The sequence below is a fragment of the Athene cunicularia genome (genome assembly GCF_003259725.1).
Source record: "Athene cunicularia isolate RWA chromosome 4 unlocalized genomic scaffold, athCun1 chr4_part2, whole genome shotgun sequence".
Taxonomy (NCBI): Eukaryota; Metazoa; Chordata; class Aves; order Strigiformes; family Strigidae; genus Athene; species Athene cunicularia.
In genome coordinates this window covers 16,301,094-16,316,681 of record NW_020799099.1, presented here as the reverse complement: position 1 = coordinate 16,316,681, position 15,588 = coordinate 16,301,094, and the positions used below count along the sequence as shown (strand labels likewise).

General features: G+C 46.4%; 1 protein-coding gene across 1 annotated transcript in view; it reads right to left on the bottom strand.

Moving 5' to 3' along the window:
* The window catches only part of LEF1 (lymphoid enhancer binding factor 1), a gene marked incomplete at its 5' end in the record, with an annotated part of 67,694 nt that overhangs the window by 25,109 nt on the left and 26,997 nt on the right, over positions 1-15,588 (bottom strand). The window contains one exon of the mRNA XM_026847926.1: positions 2,721-2,853. Coding sequence (XP_026703727.1) covers positions 2,721-2,853 — 133 coding nt within the window. The remainder of the gene's footprint in view (positions 1-2,720; positions 2,854-15,588) is intronic.

Sequence of the window (15,588 nt, the reverse complement as noted above, 5' to 3'; positions counted from 1 at the left end):
GGGGGGGGGGGGGTGTTTAAAAAAAAAAAAGGTGAAAAAACAAGCCCAGCGTCTCATCTCTCTCTCCTCTCCTGCGAGTGATGACACAACCTTGCCCCTGCCAGACCAAGTTCTGTGCAAGGAGATGAGCCACTCCTTCCCCAAAATCCACATATCTGACCCATGGGGACAATGCTGTTCTCCCTGCACTAACGTGCAGTGGTTATTGCTAGTCTAAAACTTCTGGCCCCCTCACAGGGGGCTGCCAGCTACCTAACACCCAGCAGGAACACGTGCAGCTACTATATAGCCAGCAGTCTCCAAAGCAAGTTCTTGCTCATGAGAGGGTTAAGAAAAAAAAAAAAAAAAAAATTAAAAAAAGGAAGAAAGAAGGAATAGCTTTTAGCAAGGTGGTGGCTGTGAGTCCATCCCCAAGTATTCAAGGTGCAAGAGGCAGTGCTGTGGGCAAGCCACTGTGGACCCCCTTGTTGGGGGATTTTGGTGGGAGGAGGGCACCCTGGCATCAGGGCTGGGGCGCCAGGGAAGTGCCTTGTTCCAGACCCATGGTGGGAGGCGAGGACAGAAACAATGGTCAGAGGCATTTGGCAGAGGACCTAAAGGAAAAAAAAAAAATCCTCTTCTTGCAGCAACTGCATGGGCCACTTCACTGAGGCTGCTCCCACATGCCAGCGGCGCCGAAAGGGGGAGTATGGAAAGACCACACACATCAAGGAGACTGTCACAGCTGAAACCAGAAGTCTCCAGCCCATGTTATCCATCCCCATCTTTGCCAGACGCTAAGCAAAGGGATCAAGAGCCCATTCGGGAACACCGGAGGGGCACAAGCTCTGTGCCAGAGATGTCCCTTGCCGTCCCCCCACAGAGTCCCTTGCTAGGCTTGTGCTCGGGGACAGGAACACGAGCAGTGGGATGCACTGGGGCTGGACAGGGGAGAGGGCAAGAAGAGGCAGGAGGGAGGATGGGCAGCAGAAACAACAAACCAGATGTCATCCAGTTTGGGTTTGCTGGACAAGAGTACAAAAATAAACCAGCAGTAAAGAATTAGGGCACAGGAAAGCAAAGCCATCATGTGGTAAGAGAAAACCTCTTGAGCTCACGAACTGCAGCAGCAGGGTGTGCCCCAGCCATCGCAGCCAGCCTGGGCAAGAGGTGGAAATCCTGTTCTCTAACGCATGGCATGCCTGGGATTTCAAGGAACAAGCGTGAACATCCTTCTCCTGGGCACTGATGCAAAGGAAGAAGACAAATGAGGACAGAAGGTCTCCATTTGCTTCTTCCAACTCTGAAAAAGATATTATACATGTATTTACAGGCCAGGCTTTCCAGGCAGAGTGCTTTTTGTGTTCCCCCTCCCTAAAAACAACCCCAACTAACCAACAACAGCAAAAAACACATACAGCCATAAGGCCACAGTATTTTCTGGATGTAGCCCATGTTATTACCTGCATATCAAGGCCAAAATAAAAACTAGGCATTCAGGAAAGTCAAAACTAAAAAAAAGTCTCTCTCCCTGAATGATAGTGGCTAGACAGCTCTCCAGATAAATGGGACAACTGTGCATGTAGGATGTGTGCCCAAGTAAAACAGAGCTTCACCATCTTGTCAATTAGGTGTCACACCACGTGGTGGGACATGTGAATGCAGAAAGAGGCAGGGAAAGGCACCCTCCAGGACCAGTCCTGGCACAAACTGCCTTCACACCCATGCACAGGCATCCCGATTACAGTGAACACCTTCACAAACTCTCTGCTCCCTCTCCTTCCCTCCCCACCACCAACTCTCCCTCACAGGCTTCTCCTCCTTGGGTGCTTTCCCAAACCCCAGCTCAGACCCATTCTGACCAGAGTCAGTCCTTCCCTTGCACCTCCCCAACAATCATCGTGTGCGCCCATCCCCTGCAGCTCCTGCATCCCAGTGCAAGCAAGCACACCCTCCCTCCCCAGGAAACCTCTGGGTTTGCTGGGGTGCTGGGTGGGAGCTTTTGGCTCAGGCTGGGCTCGACACCTCAAGAGGTTGTCGGTGCTTCCCCAGGGGCCTGCTGACTGACACAGAGCAGGGCTGATGCTCCCCAATGAAGATCTGGGAGGCTTTTTTTGTTTGTTTTAAGGAGTCCTAGGGGTGCAGAGAAAACTGACAAACACAAGTCAGACATCTAAAACGATGTTTTCTGCATAAGACATCAGGCACAAGGTTAAAAAAGGTTAGGTTTGCAAAGCCTGAACTTGGGCAGGCTCTTCTGTATTTTATGGGCTATGTTTCCGTTATGCCAACTATTGTATGGAAGAATTCAGACAGCCAGAATACAAGGACATAAAATACAGTTTTGAGTAAAAGGAAAAAAGAAAAGATTTCAATAGCACTACTACTGAAGTACTCTTCCCCCATTTTTGGGAAGGTGAGGGATGATTGCTGTTTCCGCATCTGCGTGCTTCATGCCTTCGACACCACAGGGGATGGTAAGGACTGGCTGATGCTTACTGAGATTTTAACAGATTTTGATGAGTAAAGCAAACCTGAATTACCACGTTAGAAAGATCATGAAGATTTAAACAGTCATGTTAAATATCGGCATCACAGCAGAATTACTGTCTGTGAAAGTAGGCATGCACACCTGGAACCTTGCCTCTAAAATACTACAAATAAAGTTCTATCAGCAGCATAGGGGACACCAGGACCATGCTGCATCCCCATTGCGCTGGGATGGGATGGGATGGGCTCACCTTGTTTGGAGCTGACGTCGGAGGGGATGTGAGATGGGTGCGACCCTGGGGAAAAGTGCTCATCGCTGTAGGTGATAAGAGGGGTAAGGGGGTGAACCGCATGAGAAGGCTGTACCACTGGCACCTTGTTTGACTGCAAGAGAAGAAAAAAAATAAATTGTGTTAGCAAGGCAGCGCTTATGCATTTAAAAAAAGGTACTTCCAAAATAATTTTTTTTTACGTATTTGTATTACTGAAGCAGGAGAAACAGATGAACAGACACAACATTGGGGCTGGTGAATGGCAACTAGGTTTGCTGCCAGAATCAGCATCCTTGAACCACTGGCACCTGAGGGGGAATGTGGGCATTGAGGAAATGCAGGGAAATAGGTGGGGGCTGGAAACAGGAGAGGTGTTTGGGAGACACGGAGATGGGGCTGGGGAAGCCAGAGAGCCATAGCCAGAGAGCCACAGGGCAGGAGCAGAAGCAGCACCATGGTGGGCAGGTAGGCACCATGAACCAAGGGCTGTGAATGAAGGATGGCAGAGCCAGCAGCAGCACTGAGCAAACCCTTCAGTTACAGGATCAGCATTAAAAAATCCAAAGGTTTAAAGTTGCCACATCTCCAGCTTTAAGAGCAACACAAGCTTCATCAACTTCTCCTCTCCATTGCTCTCCTGCACAAATGCGGTATGGCGCCGCTGGGACAAGCCCCTGCCATTGCCAGAGCGTATGGAAGGTTTTCTCCCTTGAAGTTTTACAAACTGTGATTGAAATCTCTTGGTCTGTACAGCAAGCAACTGAAAAAACGCCCTTAAAAGCCTGATATAAGTGGCTGGCAGTGGCCTCTCAGAGGGGTCAGTTAGGGGGAAGACCTGCTGACTGCCTGGGGACAGCTGGAGGCCTCTCGCTGCATCATGCCAAGGAAAATTCAAGTGCTACAAACACCTGAGATGGTCCTGACATGGTGTCATAAGGCAACGACCGTGCAGGCCAAGATGCACACTTCCCATCAGCGCTTCCCACAGAGGCACAGGGGAAGAGGCACTCGGCAGAAGAGAGGGATGCCACTCAAAATCACGCTCTTGGATCAAGGCTGCAAGACAATGGGACTCGTCTGTCCCAACAAAATGCTGCCATATTAACACTGCTCTTCCCATGGCAGGACAAGCTGTAGCAATGCCAGCATGTAACAGGCACTCCTCATCTGTACCCTGCCACACTACCCTGCTCCTTAGCAAAAGTAATTATGGCACAAACTGGTTTTTAATAAAATTAAAAATAAAAGGCAAAAAAAAGCTGTCCTTCAGACAGAAACGCTGATAAAACTCAGCAAGCACAGCCTGTCAAATATAAAAATAATTTTAAGAGCCCAATAAATTAATTTTCTTTTAAGTTCACTGTTGAAATCCTGGAAAAAATACATGTTAAGACAATACTGCAAGTACAAAGCCAGGATTTTTCTGGACTTCTGGAAGAAGAGGGGTTATTAAATGGACAACTCAATTTATTGTTAAGGCTGGTAGGAGTAGAGGAAAGGGAGCAAATGGGAATCAGTGCAGCATTTTCTGCTTGCCTTGTTTCCAGAGCACCACCTTAAGGAACTTGCATTAGCAGGCAGTATCTTCTTAATGTCTGACCTATCCCTCCAGTCATATAGCTCAGAATCTGGTGCCATGAATTTTTGCTAAATTATGCTATCCTTGCTCTCCTCTTAATTTTACGGTTTTCAACACAGATTTGCTTTCCTGTGGGAAAGAGATAAGAACCTGAGGATTTTAATTTAAGCTTCGGCCTTGTCTTATATTTTGCAAGATGGAGAGAGAAAGCAGCACTGGTAGGTGTTTTAAAGCCAACAAGCATTAGGTCCATTTTTGTGACCAAATAATAAAAGCAATATGAATTCTCAATAATATCTATGAGTTAAGTTGTAAAGGGGATAGCTCAGACTGCTATTCATCTTCCCTATCTGTATAAATTCAACAAAAAACAGATGCCAACGAATTTCAGACAATTTACAAATCAGGCCTCAGTCTTTAGCTGCAAGACTTGTGGGCCAGCCCACCATTCAGCAATTACTTTATCAACAATAAACTGTATATTATGAATAAAGATTGAGCAATAGATGTATTTAGGTCACACACACGCAGCTGCTAATCAGCATTAATTTCTCAAAATTTAGTAATTAACATTTTGTATTATACTGGATGTAATTGTCATGCACGCCCCTGATATCAGCGTTACTTGCTTTCAGAAATCACCCATTTATACTTTAAGCAAGCCAATCCCCATACTCCCTTGCTCTCCAGCATGCTGCAGATTTTATTTTATTTTCTAATTCTCAATACCTTATCCCCTAAGCCCACGGCAGTGGCTTTCAATGGGCGAAGGAACTGTGAGAAGCCAGTAGAAAAGCAAACGGCTTGTCAGGGGGCTTAAAATTAACATATAAACGGGCTGTATTGCCATTAAGAGAATTCAGGGGCCTGTAGAGCCAGAAACTAGAAAAAGAATAGTAACAATAAATAATAACAATAATAAAAAGGTCTCCGGCCTGCCTGCCCCTCACTGCTCTAGGAGGGCCTAGGGAGCTCTGGCAGCTAAACCCTGCTGGGCACCCAGGCGTGCCACCAGACAGCAGCTCGGTGGGCACAAGCTGAGCTTCCCCATTCCCTACGGTCTCACCAAGATGACCACAGTGACCGACAGTGGGAGAAAACAGTGTGACGTGTGTGAAATGAAACCAGGATGAGAAAGGCCTGATGACACATTTTCCAAAAGCCTTACAGACTAAATTGGTTCTGCTATAGCACCTGCCCTACAAGTCAACTTAGATGGGTTATCTGGGCCTTCCTCCCAGAGAGAACACCCTGGAGACGTTTAAGAGTCGGGCTGACATAACGCTGAGGGATATGCTGTAGTTGGGAACTGTCAGTGTTAGGTTAATGGTTGGACTGGATGATCTTCAAGGTCTTTTCCAACCTAGATAATTCTGTGATTCGTGAATTCAGGGCAGGAGACCAAGATCTCATGTGCAGACCTGGATGCCCCTGTCACCACCATCTCAACCCTCCCACCCTTGGGCTGGGTTGAGGGGAGGAGCAGATTGCCTCCACATGCCTTAGCTGTCCCATGGATGCACCCTTCACCCTGAGGATATCTAGGCTGGAGACAATGCTTAAGCCCCTTCCACTGCCTACTGCTCACAGTGGGCATTACTGCCCCAAAGGCTTTTCAGGGCTGCATAACACAGCCAAAATCCTACCTCACACCGAGGTACAAGACAGTGCTGATTAGACTCCTCTCAGAGCAGTCTTTGCCCATAGGCTTCCTCCTCCTCACAAAAACATGCCGTCCCCACTACATTTGTTTCCCCAAATTGTCCGAAGACGGTGCATACAGCTGCAGAAACACTTGAGTGACTGACAGAGATGTGAACCCAGGGACCGCTGATCTGTGTCAATGTGATCTCCACGCAGGGGAAACTCGGTCCCCCATGCTTCGCTCAGCGCCTGCTAACCAAGCCAGCAACCACCACAGCTCTCTCCAGCCCTCTGGTGACATTTACATCTAATACAGGCATAGTTCATGGAGCACCTTTTCTCCTTCAACATAACCTTAAAATCTTCTGCAAAACCCGATCAGTCCACACGCCTTCAGTGAGACAATTACATAATTACCCATTGTCCTGCATGAGCTTCTTTAATATTTCAGCACAGAAATTATACTTCATCCACCCACCAAAACTTAGTATTTTTGTATAAGCTGGTACCTATGCAGCTTCTAGAAGCACAATAAAGCAGATAAAAATGCAATTCTCATTTCCAAGTCAATCTGAAGAAGTTGGACATATATTGAAACAGTCCCTAACACAGCTCCAACATGACCTAAGTGGTATAGTACCACACCACATCAGTTTAGTCCCCTTTATTAAACTGCTTCTTGCAAACTGGAAAGTAAAGAAAATTGAACGTACAGTCTAGCTCAAGATCTGCAATTTGAAAAAAAAAAAAAGAAAGAAAAACCCACAACTAAAAATGAGGACCTGTGGTTTACAAACCCGAAGATCTTCTATTATGCTTTAAGGCACCTTGTCACACATGTGTCATAACCTTCAATGTTCATGACAGGTTAACAGCAAAGGGATCACTCATGCCTGTTAGCCTGGGGACACCCAGCTGTGCCCCACGAGACCCAGCTCAAAGGGACACTTGCTCCTGAGCAACTAAAGCTTGGTGGCCTCCTTGGAGGCTGCTGTCCCACCAGGGCTCCAGTCCCACTGCACAGTCTATGGGAGCATCCTTTGGGAATGGGCATCACACTCAAGGGACCTCTTCCCAGCCCTCCCCGAGGCACTTCTGTTGCTTGCTCATCAGCTTGGCCTTCATAGTCAGTATCTTTTATTTCTCCTGAGCATGTGCTCAGGCTGATGTGAGGCAGTGCAGGCAGAGGACGGTCCTCTGAAGGGACACCCACAGGGCTAACACACGAGGCTGGGAGAACATACACATACTGGAAACAGCAAGAGCAGAATTGTCTGGCCAGTTAGTGACAGGATGAAGGTGCTATTCAGCTTTATGGCTGACCTAAAGAACACTAAAATCCCTAATAAAATGTTGGTTGGCAGAGGGTAAGAGCTCGTAGAAAAGAGGACCCTGACCCAGCAATAGGCAGCAGGGTGACAGGAGCTTTGCCATGCACCATACAGCAGTTTAAAACTATTGCTGTGTTAAAGTAATGCAGCAACAACTGCCCAAGTCAGTACAAGAGCAAATGTTTCCCCTGCAAACACAGCAGGCACGGTCTGCAAGTGGTAAGGCTTGAACCATACTCAAGCATTTTGGAGAGGGCGAGGAAGGGGGGAAGATGTTCCCCTGCTGTGGCCTTGGCACAGCTGCTGTTGCATAGCTGGGTAACCCCTGTAAGTGCTCTGCACTGGCGATGCCACACCTGGATCTGCAGAGTTACTTGCCATTTTAAACATGCACCTGTCCTCTCATCCCAGGAGTATGCTTGGAGACAGTTTAAATTGATCTCCTGTGAATTGATGGTGAAACACTGTATCCTGGATTCAGTCTGAATCGAGGAAGTTTTCCCTCATTTTTGAGATGCTTCTGAAGAAAAGCAAGATTACCAGAAAAATAAAACCAAACCCCAAGCCCTCCCCAAACAGCTAGATAGTGCTTCAGCAAAGGCCTGCACCTGTAAGGTATCCTATATGCAACAAGTGTGAAAAAACTATAAAAAGCCTGAGACAACCATGGCAAAAATGCCTGTAGCTCAGCACTGGGCAAGGCGGGTGGCTGGGAGCTCCTGCTGAAGCTGGGGGAACCATTTGTTCCAGCTGCTGCACAGAAAAAGGTATTAAATTAACAACCCTTCAAAGGACCTGCATCTACAAAGGGGGTCCTAGATGGACAGGGGAGTTCGCAAAGAACCATGAGCAAGTGAGCCTGTGTGCACAAGACCCAAGCGTCCCTGGATCAACACCCAAAGAGGTGCTGAACTGGTTTTTGTTTTGTTTTTCCTCTTTTCTTTAAACACAAAGCTGCTTCTAAAAAGAAAAAAAAAGGCCCCAGCCTGTCTACTTTTCCTCTCCTGTCAACAAGTTGTGCGTTGGGTACAAGCACTAGCAGATGGTCTTCTCAACTCAGACTAAAATAAGCCAATCAAAAAAACCCAAGACCAACCAAAACTTAAGGATAGAGAAATGCATGCATTCCGTTTTGTTCCTGAAAGAGAGGGTCATTTTGAAAAAAACACGGCTTCAAGTTTTTGACAGCAAATGTTAAATTCAGGGGGAAAACACAACAGATAGCTCAAGATAAAAAAAAAAATTTAAAAGTCAAACAACTCAAAATCCTTCTATTGCTATAGGAATACCTCAAATTAAAAGTACCACTGACTTGTTGGAGGATTTAAGGATACCTTGACCTGAAGAGACAAGAAAAATCCATTCCTTTTTTAGCTTATTTAAAATCTAGTTTCTAGAGCCCTGAAATCATGCTTAGGCAGAAGGGTTTAGCAAACGTAGAAGATGGCAGTTTCAGTTGCCCTCTCAAAATAGCGGTACCATTTTAATGGCTAAACTAACTCTGTATTTATGTCTTTGCTTAACAGCTGTTGCAATAAAAATGCACAACCAAGAAGAATGTAGTTTTGGAGCAATGTCAAAACCAGGCTCATTTAGCATAGGGGGACCAGAGGTGGAGAAAAATGTAACAGTAAGGTGCTTTGGCCAGAATTAGTTGCTAATAGATGAAACAAGCTCATCAACACCAGCAAGAATTGCAATTACAATTTGCCACCTCTGTAGGAGCTACTGTACGATCCCTTTCCATAGACAACTTTGCAGAGATGCAGCAATATATCCAGAGCTCAGGTTCTCTGTCCCCAAACCATTTATTTAGAGCAATGTTTTATGTCCAAAGCTAACCTCCTAGGCTCTTGACAGCAGAGATAATTTTATGATTAATTTTCAAAACTTTCTTCAATCCTTAGACTGTACAGTTAGGAAAATGACATAGCAGCTATTGGGGGGTATGGTGGTGAATTTTGGCTTCACCTGAAGCTAAAAGGAGCAAGGATGGGAAAGCACACCTGCAGGAACACCCTGCTTACAGGAAACACAGGCTTAGGAATATTGTGATTTATAAAAGCCAAATTAAAAAGGCTCAGTCTTTTTTACCCTGCTTCACAACTTGGCAACAAGAAGCCATTTATCTCACTGACCTTTCATGCTTACAAACAGTGGAGGTGACACCCCAGAGACTCACCACTGTAAAGAGGCAAAGTCAAATGCTGCATCCACTCTGATGTGAAGATTTACAGCTTTGCAACTACTAACACTTATTCAGAACAAATCTAGAATCACACACATTTCAGGGGGTAAACTGATGGCTTGCCAAGGTCAGGAAAAAAATCCTCCCTGTCCCCCTTTTCCTCGCGTAAGTACTTCAGCGCTTTGCCAAGTAATTAAGTTGTATTTCGTGCAGGGAGCCAGGGATGGGAAAAAGAAGAAGGTTACTTTAAATCGGTCATTGAAAGCTTCACCCTCTCCCCAGGACATGTTGCCATCAGGCAACTGCAGAGCCACAGCATCCCAGGAGATCCTCAGGAGATGGAGAAAAGAAGCTGCCAGAGCATCAGCAGGCAAAAGAGTCACCCAGGATCCTTGTAGAGCTTTCAGTGGTTATTCAGTAGTAAGAAAAGTTCGTGCCCCTTTTCCACCTTCCTTTTTTCAAAGCCCAGCAGCAAGCTGCTGTGGCTGCAATGCATGGGAAAGGCAGCTTCACGGCCAACAGTGCTGTGCCACGGTCCACGGGCACAAAGATCGGCACCATAAGCAAAGTGGCTGGAAACACAGACAGTGTACAAGAATAGGCAAGAGAAGTTAGAGCAAACTGCTCTGCCTGAAGCCCGAAGGGTCTGTGCACAGTAAAAACTACAACAGCCAGGGGAGCATTGCAAAAAGAATAAATGCAATTTGATAAAGCCTGGGATAAGCATCTATCTAGATGGATTACAATCAGTAACTTGATTCAGGTTAATTGCAAGGTTAGTGAGAAACCACCATGCTAATGGCTTGTCTACATTCTTGTCTTTTTCCAACCTCCCCCCCCTGCCCTTCAATCTTGGAAATTAATAGAACACAACTGTGAAGGATTTTTGCTGAAAAGTTGTAATAAATATTTGAGTTCCCTAATGACAGCTTTAAAAACATGGGTGTTGAATCTCTGACAGAAGCATGCTTTATTTCAAGTGTTCATTAAACACTGCCATTAAGTAAGTGATTAAAGCACACCCAGTATTAAAATAGCTTGATTAGAAATCCCCTGCTATCTCCATTTTCTTCTCTCCCGTGACTTCTTAATTTGTTTGTTCTTGCCTGATCAGGAAGGCTGTCAGGAGACCGGGAGTGCTGGTGAACCACGCGGGGAGCCAGGCAGGTCTTGCAAGGCTCCGATCAGGGGAGGACAAGCCCATTTCGTTTTACGTACTGCAAATTCACAAATACACGGATTATACTTCTGCACAGCCCATTAGTTTTAGAAATATGTACTAACAGCTGATAGGGTATTAAATCGCCAACAAAGCCACATGCTTGCAGGGAAAGCTTTTCCGGTTAAAATACTTTGCCGTGTTTTATTTCATTCTCCAAACTCAGCAGCAGATCCTCTCTGATGGCGATTAATTGCCAGTAAACACTCTGCAATTTGCCAGCCAATGCTCATTTTAAGCTCCGGTTCCTGCATGATGGTCCTTTTAACTTTGTCCATTCTGAATGGTTCATCTTTTTCCTGATGTAAATACCTGTACCAAGAAGCCTGCACCCACCAAGTGGCAACCTGCAGCATTAAATAACACACTCAACCTCAGGGGTCACTAAGCACTCCCAAAATCTCATAAATGGGACCACCGGCACTGGAAATACTCCGGATGATGACATGCCCCACAGGTCGCGGCTCCCCAGTCTTTACCCTGCACAGCATCCCTGCTTCTGCCTCATGCATCCTTGTCACGCACAACCAAGTCCTGTCAGCCAAAAAGGTGTTTTCTCCCATGGTTTCCTGACCTGCCCACAGCCCTTTCTGTTTTTTACTGGTCAAGGGGAACACAGGCACTGCAATGTTTTAACAAGGTCGAGCTTGAGCCTCTGAGTCGCAGGGGCCTGGCTTACTAATTGCTTTGACAATAAGGACCATTGCCCTGAACCAGCAGGGGAAGCCCATGGGACATGAGAGGAAGTGGTGCCCACAGCCTGGCTGCTTGCCCGGCCAGAATCAGCAGGAGCATTATGTACTAGGGAGCCCCAGGGGGTTTGGGTGGGGGGAAAGATGCTGGAGTCCATCCTGGCGTCACCTCTTGTGCCGTCTTCTGTTCTTCCCAGGGGACGAAGCTGCTCTGGTTTCTGTCACCAGAACTGTCTGCTGAATTAGGACAAAGACACAAGCTTGTTTTGCTTGCCTTGAGGTTATCAGGATTCCTGCTCACAACAACTTTGATATCTTCTCCAGTGTACTCAGACCCGCAAGCTAATGTGCCTCTCCTGGGCAAAGGGATGCACTTCGGTCCAATATTCAAAATGGGGACTCCTCTGCACCCTCGAGCACCCACTTAAATCAAGAATGAAAACCACTCAGGCAAGTGAAACACCATCTACTACATAAGCATACAAGTTTTATGTGAGAGCAGATGATCCGACAACAGCCTCTGAAGCCCAGCGTTCCTGTTCTGGCAGACAACGTGCGTCACAGGATGGGACGACTTTTCCTCATCGGGCTCCTCACATCCCACAGGATACGGACCCAGGCTCCTGGGGGGAACCGAGAAAAAAACCCGTCCTGCACCCTGGTGACAGGAAGATGCCTTTTGGCATTTGCACACACAGTGGATCAAAAGTGCTTGAAATAGGACCTCTCTTAAATGTATTTACATTGTCTATGTTACAGCCTATTCAACACCACATGCCATAACAAAAACCATCAGAGACCCAGAAGACTGAGAACCAGGTCAACTTCTCTTTGACCAGCAATTTTTAAGATGCACTGAATAGAAATGTTCTTGATTAAGAAAATGCAAGAGCATGACATGCATCCAGAAGACATCTTAGCTCTGTCACATAGAAGGCAAGGACAAGGGCTCAGATGCCTGTGCAAGCAAAACCTCTTGTTCACCATGCCTACATTTGCACCTTGGAGGTTGACCAGGCAGCAACTACTTACTCTAAGCAAAACAGAGATGAATCTGTGCTGGCCATGCTACCCAACATGACTTACGTTTTTGGAATTGTTCTTGCCTCGTCTGCCTTCATAAGAACAGGGACGGGGGGCAAAGATAGAAATGGATGTCGAGGAGTGATAAATTTTACAACATCAATGACTCCTTGTCTGGTCCTTGCTCCTTGCAAGCCTCACTCCCCACCATGCCATTGCTGCCAAAAGGCTCCTGAGGGGAAACCACCACTGAAGCTGACCCCCACCAGTCCTGAAGTGGCTGACCATGCTCTGCCAAGAGGCAAGGAGCCCCCACCGCTAGGATTTTAAGCATTTCAGGGTAATTTCCCAGCAGAAGTGAAGCAGACCTGTGTCCAGCTTGAAGCCCAATGCTGACAGTCAGGGCTGTGTGTGCGGTGTTAAGGGCAGTGGGGGCAGACAGGGCCGGGTGGGATAGACGCAGGGGTTGCCTGGTGTATGACAGGGTATGAAGGAAGCACCAGAGGGGCCACTTTCTCCAGATTCAATGCTTCCAGGAACCGCTGACCCTGTAAACGCACTGGAAAAAGTTTTCAAGTAACTTCTGTGAGTCCAGCTAAACCGTATTAACAGATTTATCCAATAACATGCAAATTCAGGTTTTAATGAAAAGTCTTAAGTCCCAGCTCTAAGTGATTTGGACTTCTCTGCTAATGGCATCTGCTAATGACCAAAGATTTAATGCATCAAGTCTTAGCATACATCAGTGCAAACAATATAACCATTTAGTGGAGGTAAAAAGTCATCTCATTAGACATCCATCACTGGATGTGGGCAAGATGGTCCAAAGGCTTAAAATAAAATATTCATTTTTAAACTAAAAAAAAAAAAAAGCCCTAAAAACGTACAAATGATTAGGCCAAAAGTAGCAGTCTTCTAAAGCTTCCCTAGGATTGAAAATGCAAACTGCAACGTTTATCTGGAGGTAAAACGCATTTGCAAGTAGTTAATTTCTGCACCACTGTTCCACAGAATAAAACCAATTTTAACAGGAATTAAAGCAATAGGGCCCTCCAGAAACAGGATGTCTCTTAGACAGGTTATTTGAACCATCGGTAGAAGGTCACAACAGGAATTACTTCTCTGCCACATTGTGCAAGATGATTTCAGCACAAACAAGTGTTGAAAAGCTACTAACTTGATTTTATAGATCAGTCCCATGAGGGTTCCTCACATCAATAAGACACAAAAACATGCCCTAAAGTTACATTTACGTGTAGCTAAAAATATAAAAAACACTGCACACAGCTAAGGACAAGCAAGAATGACTTGAGCAAGGCACGGGCTCAAATGAACAGGGCTGCAAACTTTTTGGCCCAAACCATCAATGCCAACTGTTTCATTTGGACTCCTGGCGTAAACAGGAACAGTAAACCTACTGCAAAACACTGCTGGATGCTGAGCTACCGACACATAACATATGCTTAGTATTTTTACTGAACATCTCAGAAGATACAAAATGGCACCTCAGAAGATACAAAAAAAAAAGGAACTGACACCTCCCATCCATGGGCTGCCGGTGGGAGATGGATGACTCAGGTGAGGGCAGTACTGTAGTTGTAATGGGCCTGTGGAAGCTGCCAGCCTGTTTGCAGGAGAGGTGGAAAGAGAAAAGGGGTACCCAGAAAAGAGGGAGCACCCCACTTTCATACCTGCTGTCTCCCAGGGCAGCCTAGGAAAGATTTTTTTCCCCTCCCCCAAGAACTGGCACAGCAACCTCACAGCAAACCTTGCCTCCAGCTGCAGAGACAAGACAACAAAAAAGCCCTGGAGGGATGCTCCTACATCAGTTTTGGGGCTAGATCAGTCTCTGAGAGGCACCCTGAAATGCACTTTTGTGACCCAGGGAGTCCGCAAGAGCCAAAATGCATCCCAGTGTCAGTGGCATTGGCTCTTCTCTGGCTTTGCTCTAGCACTGTTCATCACTCATCCGCGCCCCTGCCCCACCACCCTGCACGCACCCCCAGGAAGCTGCCCGGACTCCCTTGGCTCATTTTACTGCACAGCACCCTTGGGGTCCCCAAAACCAGGCAATTCCTTCAGTTTTCAGGCCTTATCCGTGCAGGCACATGGCTGTCCTGGGCACTGACCTGAAGGCTTGACAGTGCCTGGGGTAGCACCAGTTTGGGCAGCCTGTAAGATAGGGGAAGATGGGGAAAAACATGGGGCTCACCTGCCCCCCCTTCCTATCCCACTCAATTAGGCCTGTTAATACTAAGCTTCTTCCTCCAGTTGGCCACAGAGCTTAAAAAAAGGTGGCTGGTATGCACAACACACGTGATGCCTTTTAAATCCTGCGTAGGATATTTCTGCCTGCTGTTAGACTTTATTTTTTCTTTTTTGTTAATTCAAAAGTTGCCCTTTAAAATTTAAAAATTACTCTTAAAAGAAAAAAAAACACACCCTGCCCACAACCCAAGTTTTGTGCAGAAAGCACCTACATCCTCATAAAAACCCTGGGCTGTGCTTTATAACATGGGTAGGAGTCTAAACATCGTAAAAAAGAGCCTAAATTGCCAGATTGCCCAAGCCTCCAGTAAATCACCCTTCCAGATGGGCTTACGGCTGCACACAGAGCCCCACTAGTAGCAACAGGTCACCCCGCAATTATATTTCAATCCTACTAAACTCAACAAACATTACGAGAGTTATGTTCGATTTCATTAAAGAGGCACTTCCGAAGTTTACCATTGCTCCATCATTACCAACAGTTTGATTTTTCATGCAATTAGCGCTCCCCTGTGCAATTAACTCCCCCCTGATGCGTGGCGGAGAAAGAGGTGGACAATTTCTTATCATAACCACATCCCTCCTCAGTGCTTTTCATTGCAATAAAGGCCGCACTTGGGAGAAATACAACCGTGTTAGACTCTGCAAAACACCACTAAACAATTTATCAGACAAAAAATTAGCTCATGCCAGGAGAGCCTGGGGAAGCATTCAGCCCCACTCCTCTCCCTCCACTGCCAAAAGGGCAGATGGTCAAGAGTGCCCAAATGCAACGCCAACCCTATCTTTTTTGGGGTAGATGCATGAGGTATCTACGAGACCTGACCATTGCATGCATGCTGCCACAGGGCAGCAAACCCCAAAATTGCTGCAACACCCAGCACGGGTTGGCACTGGGGTTGG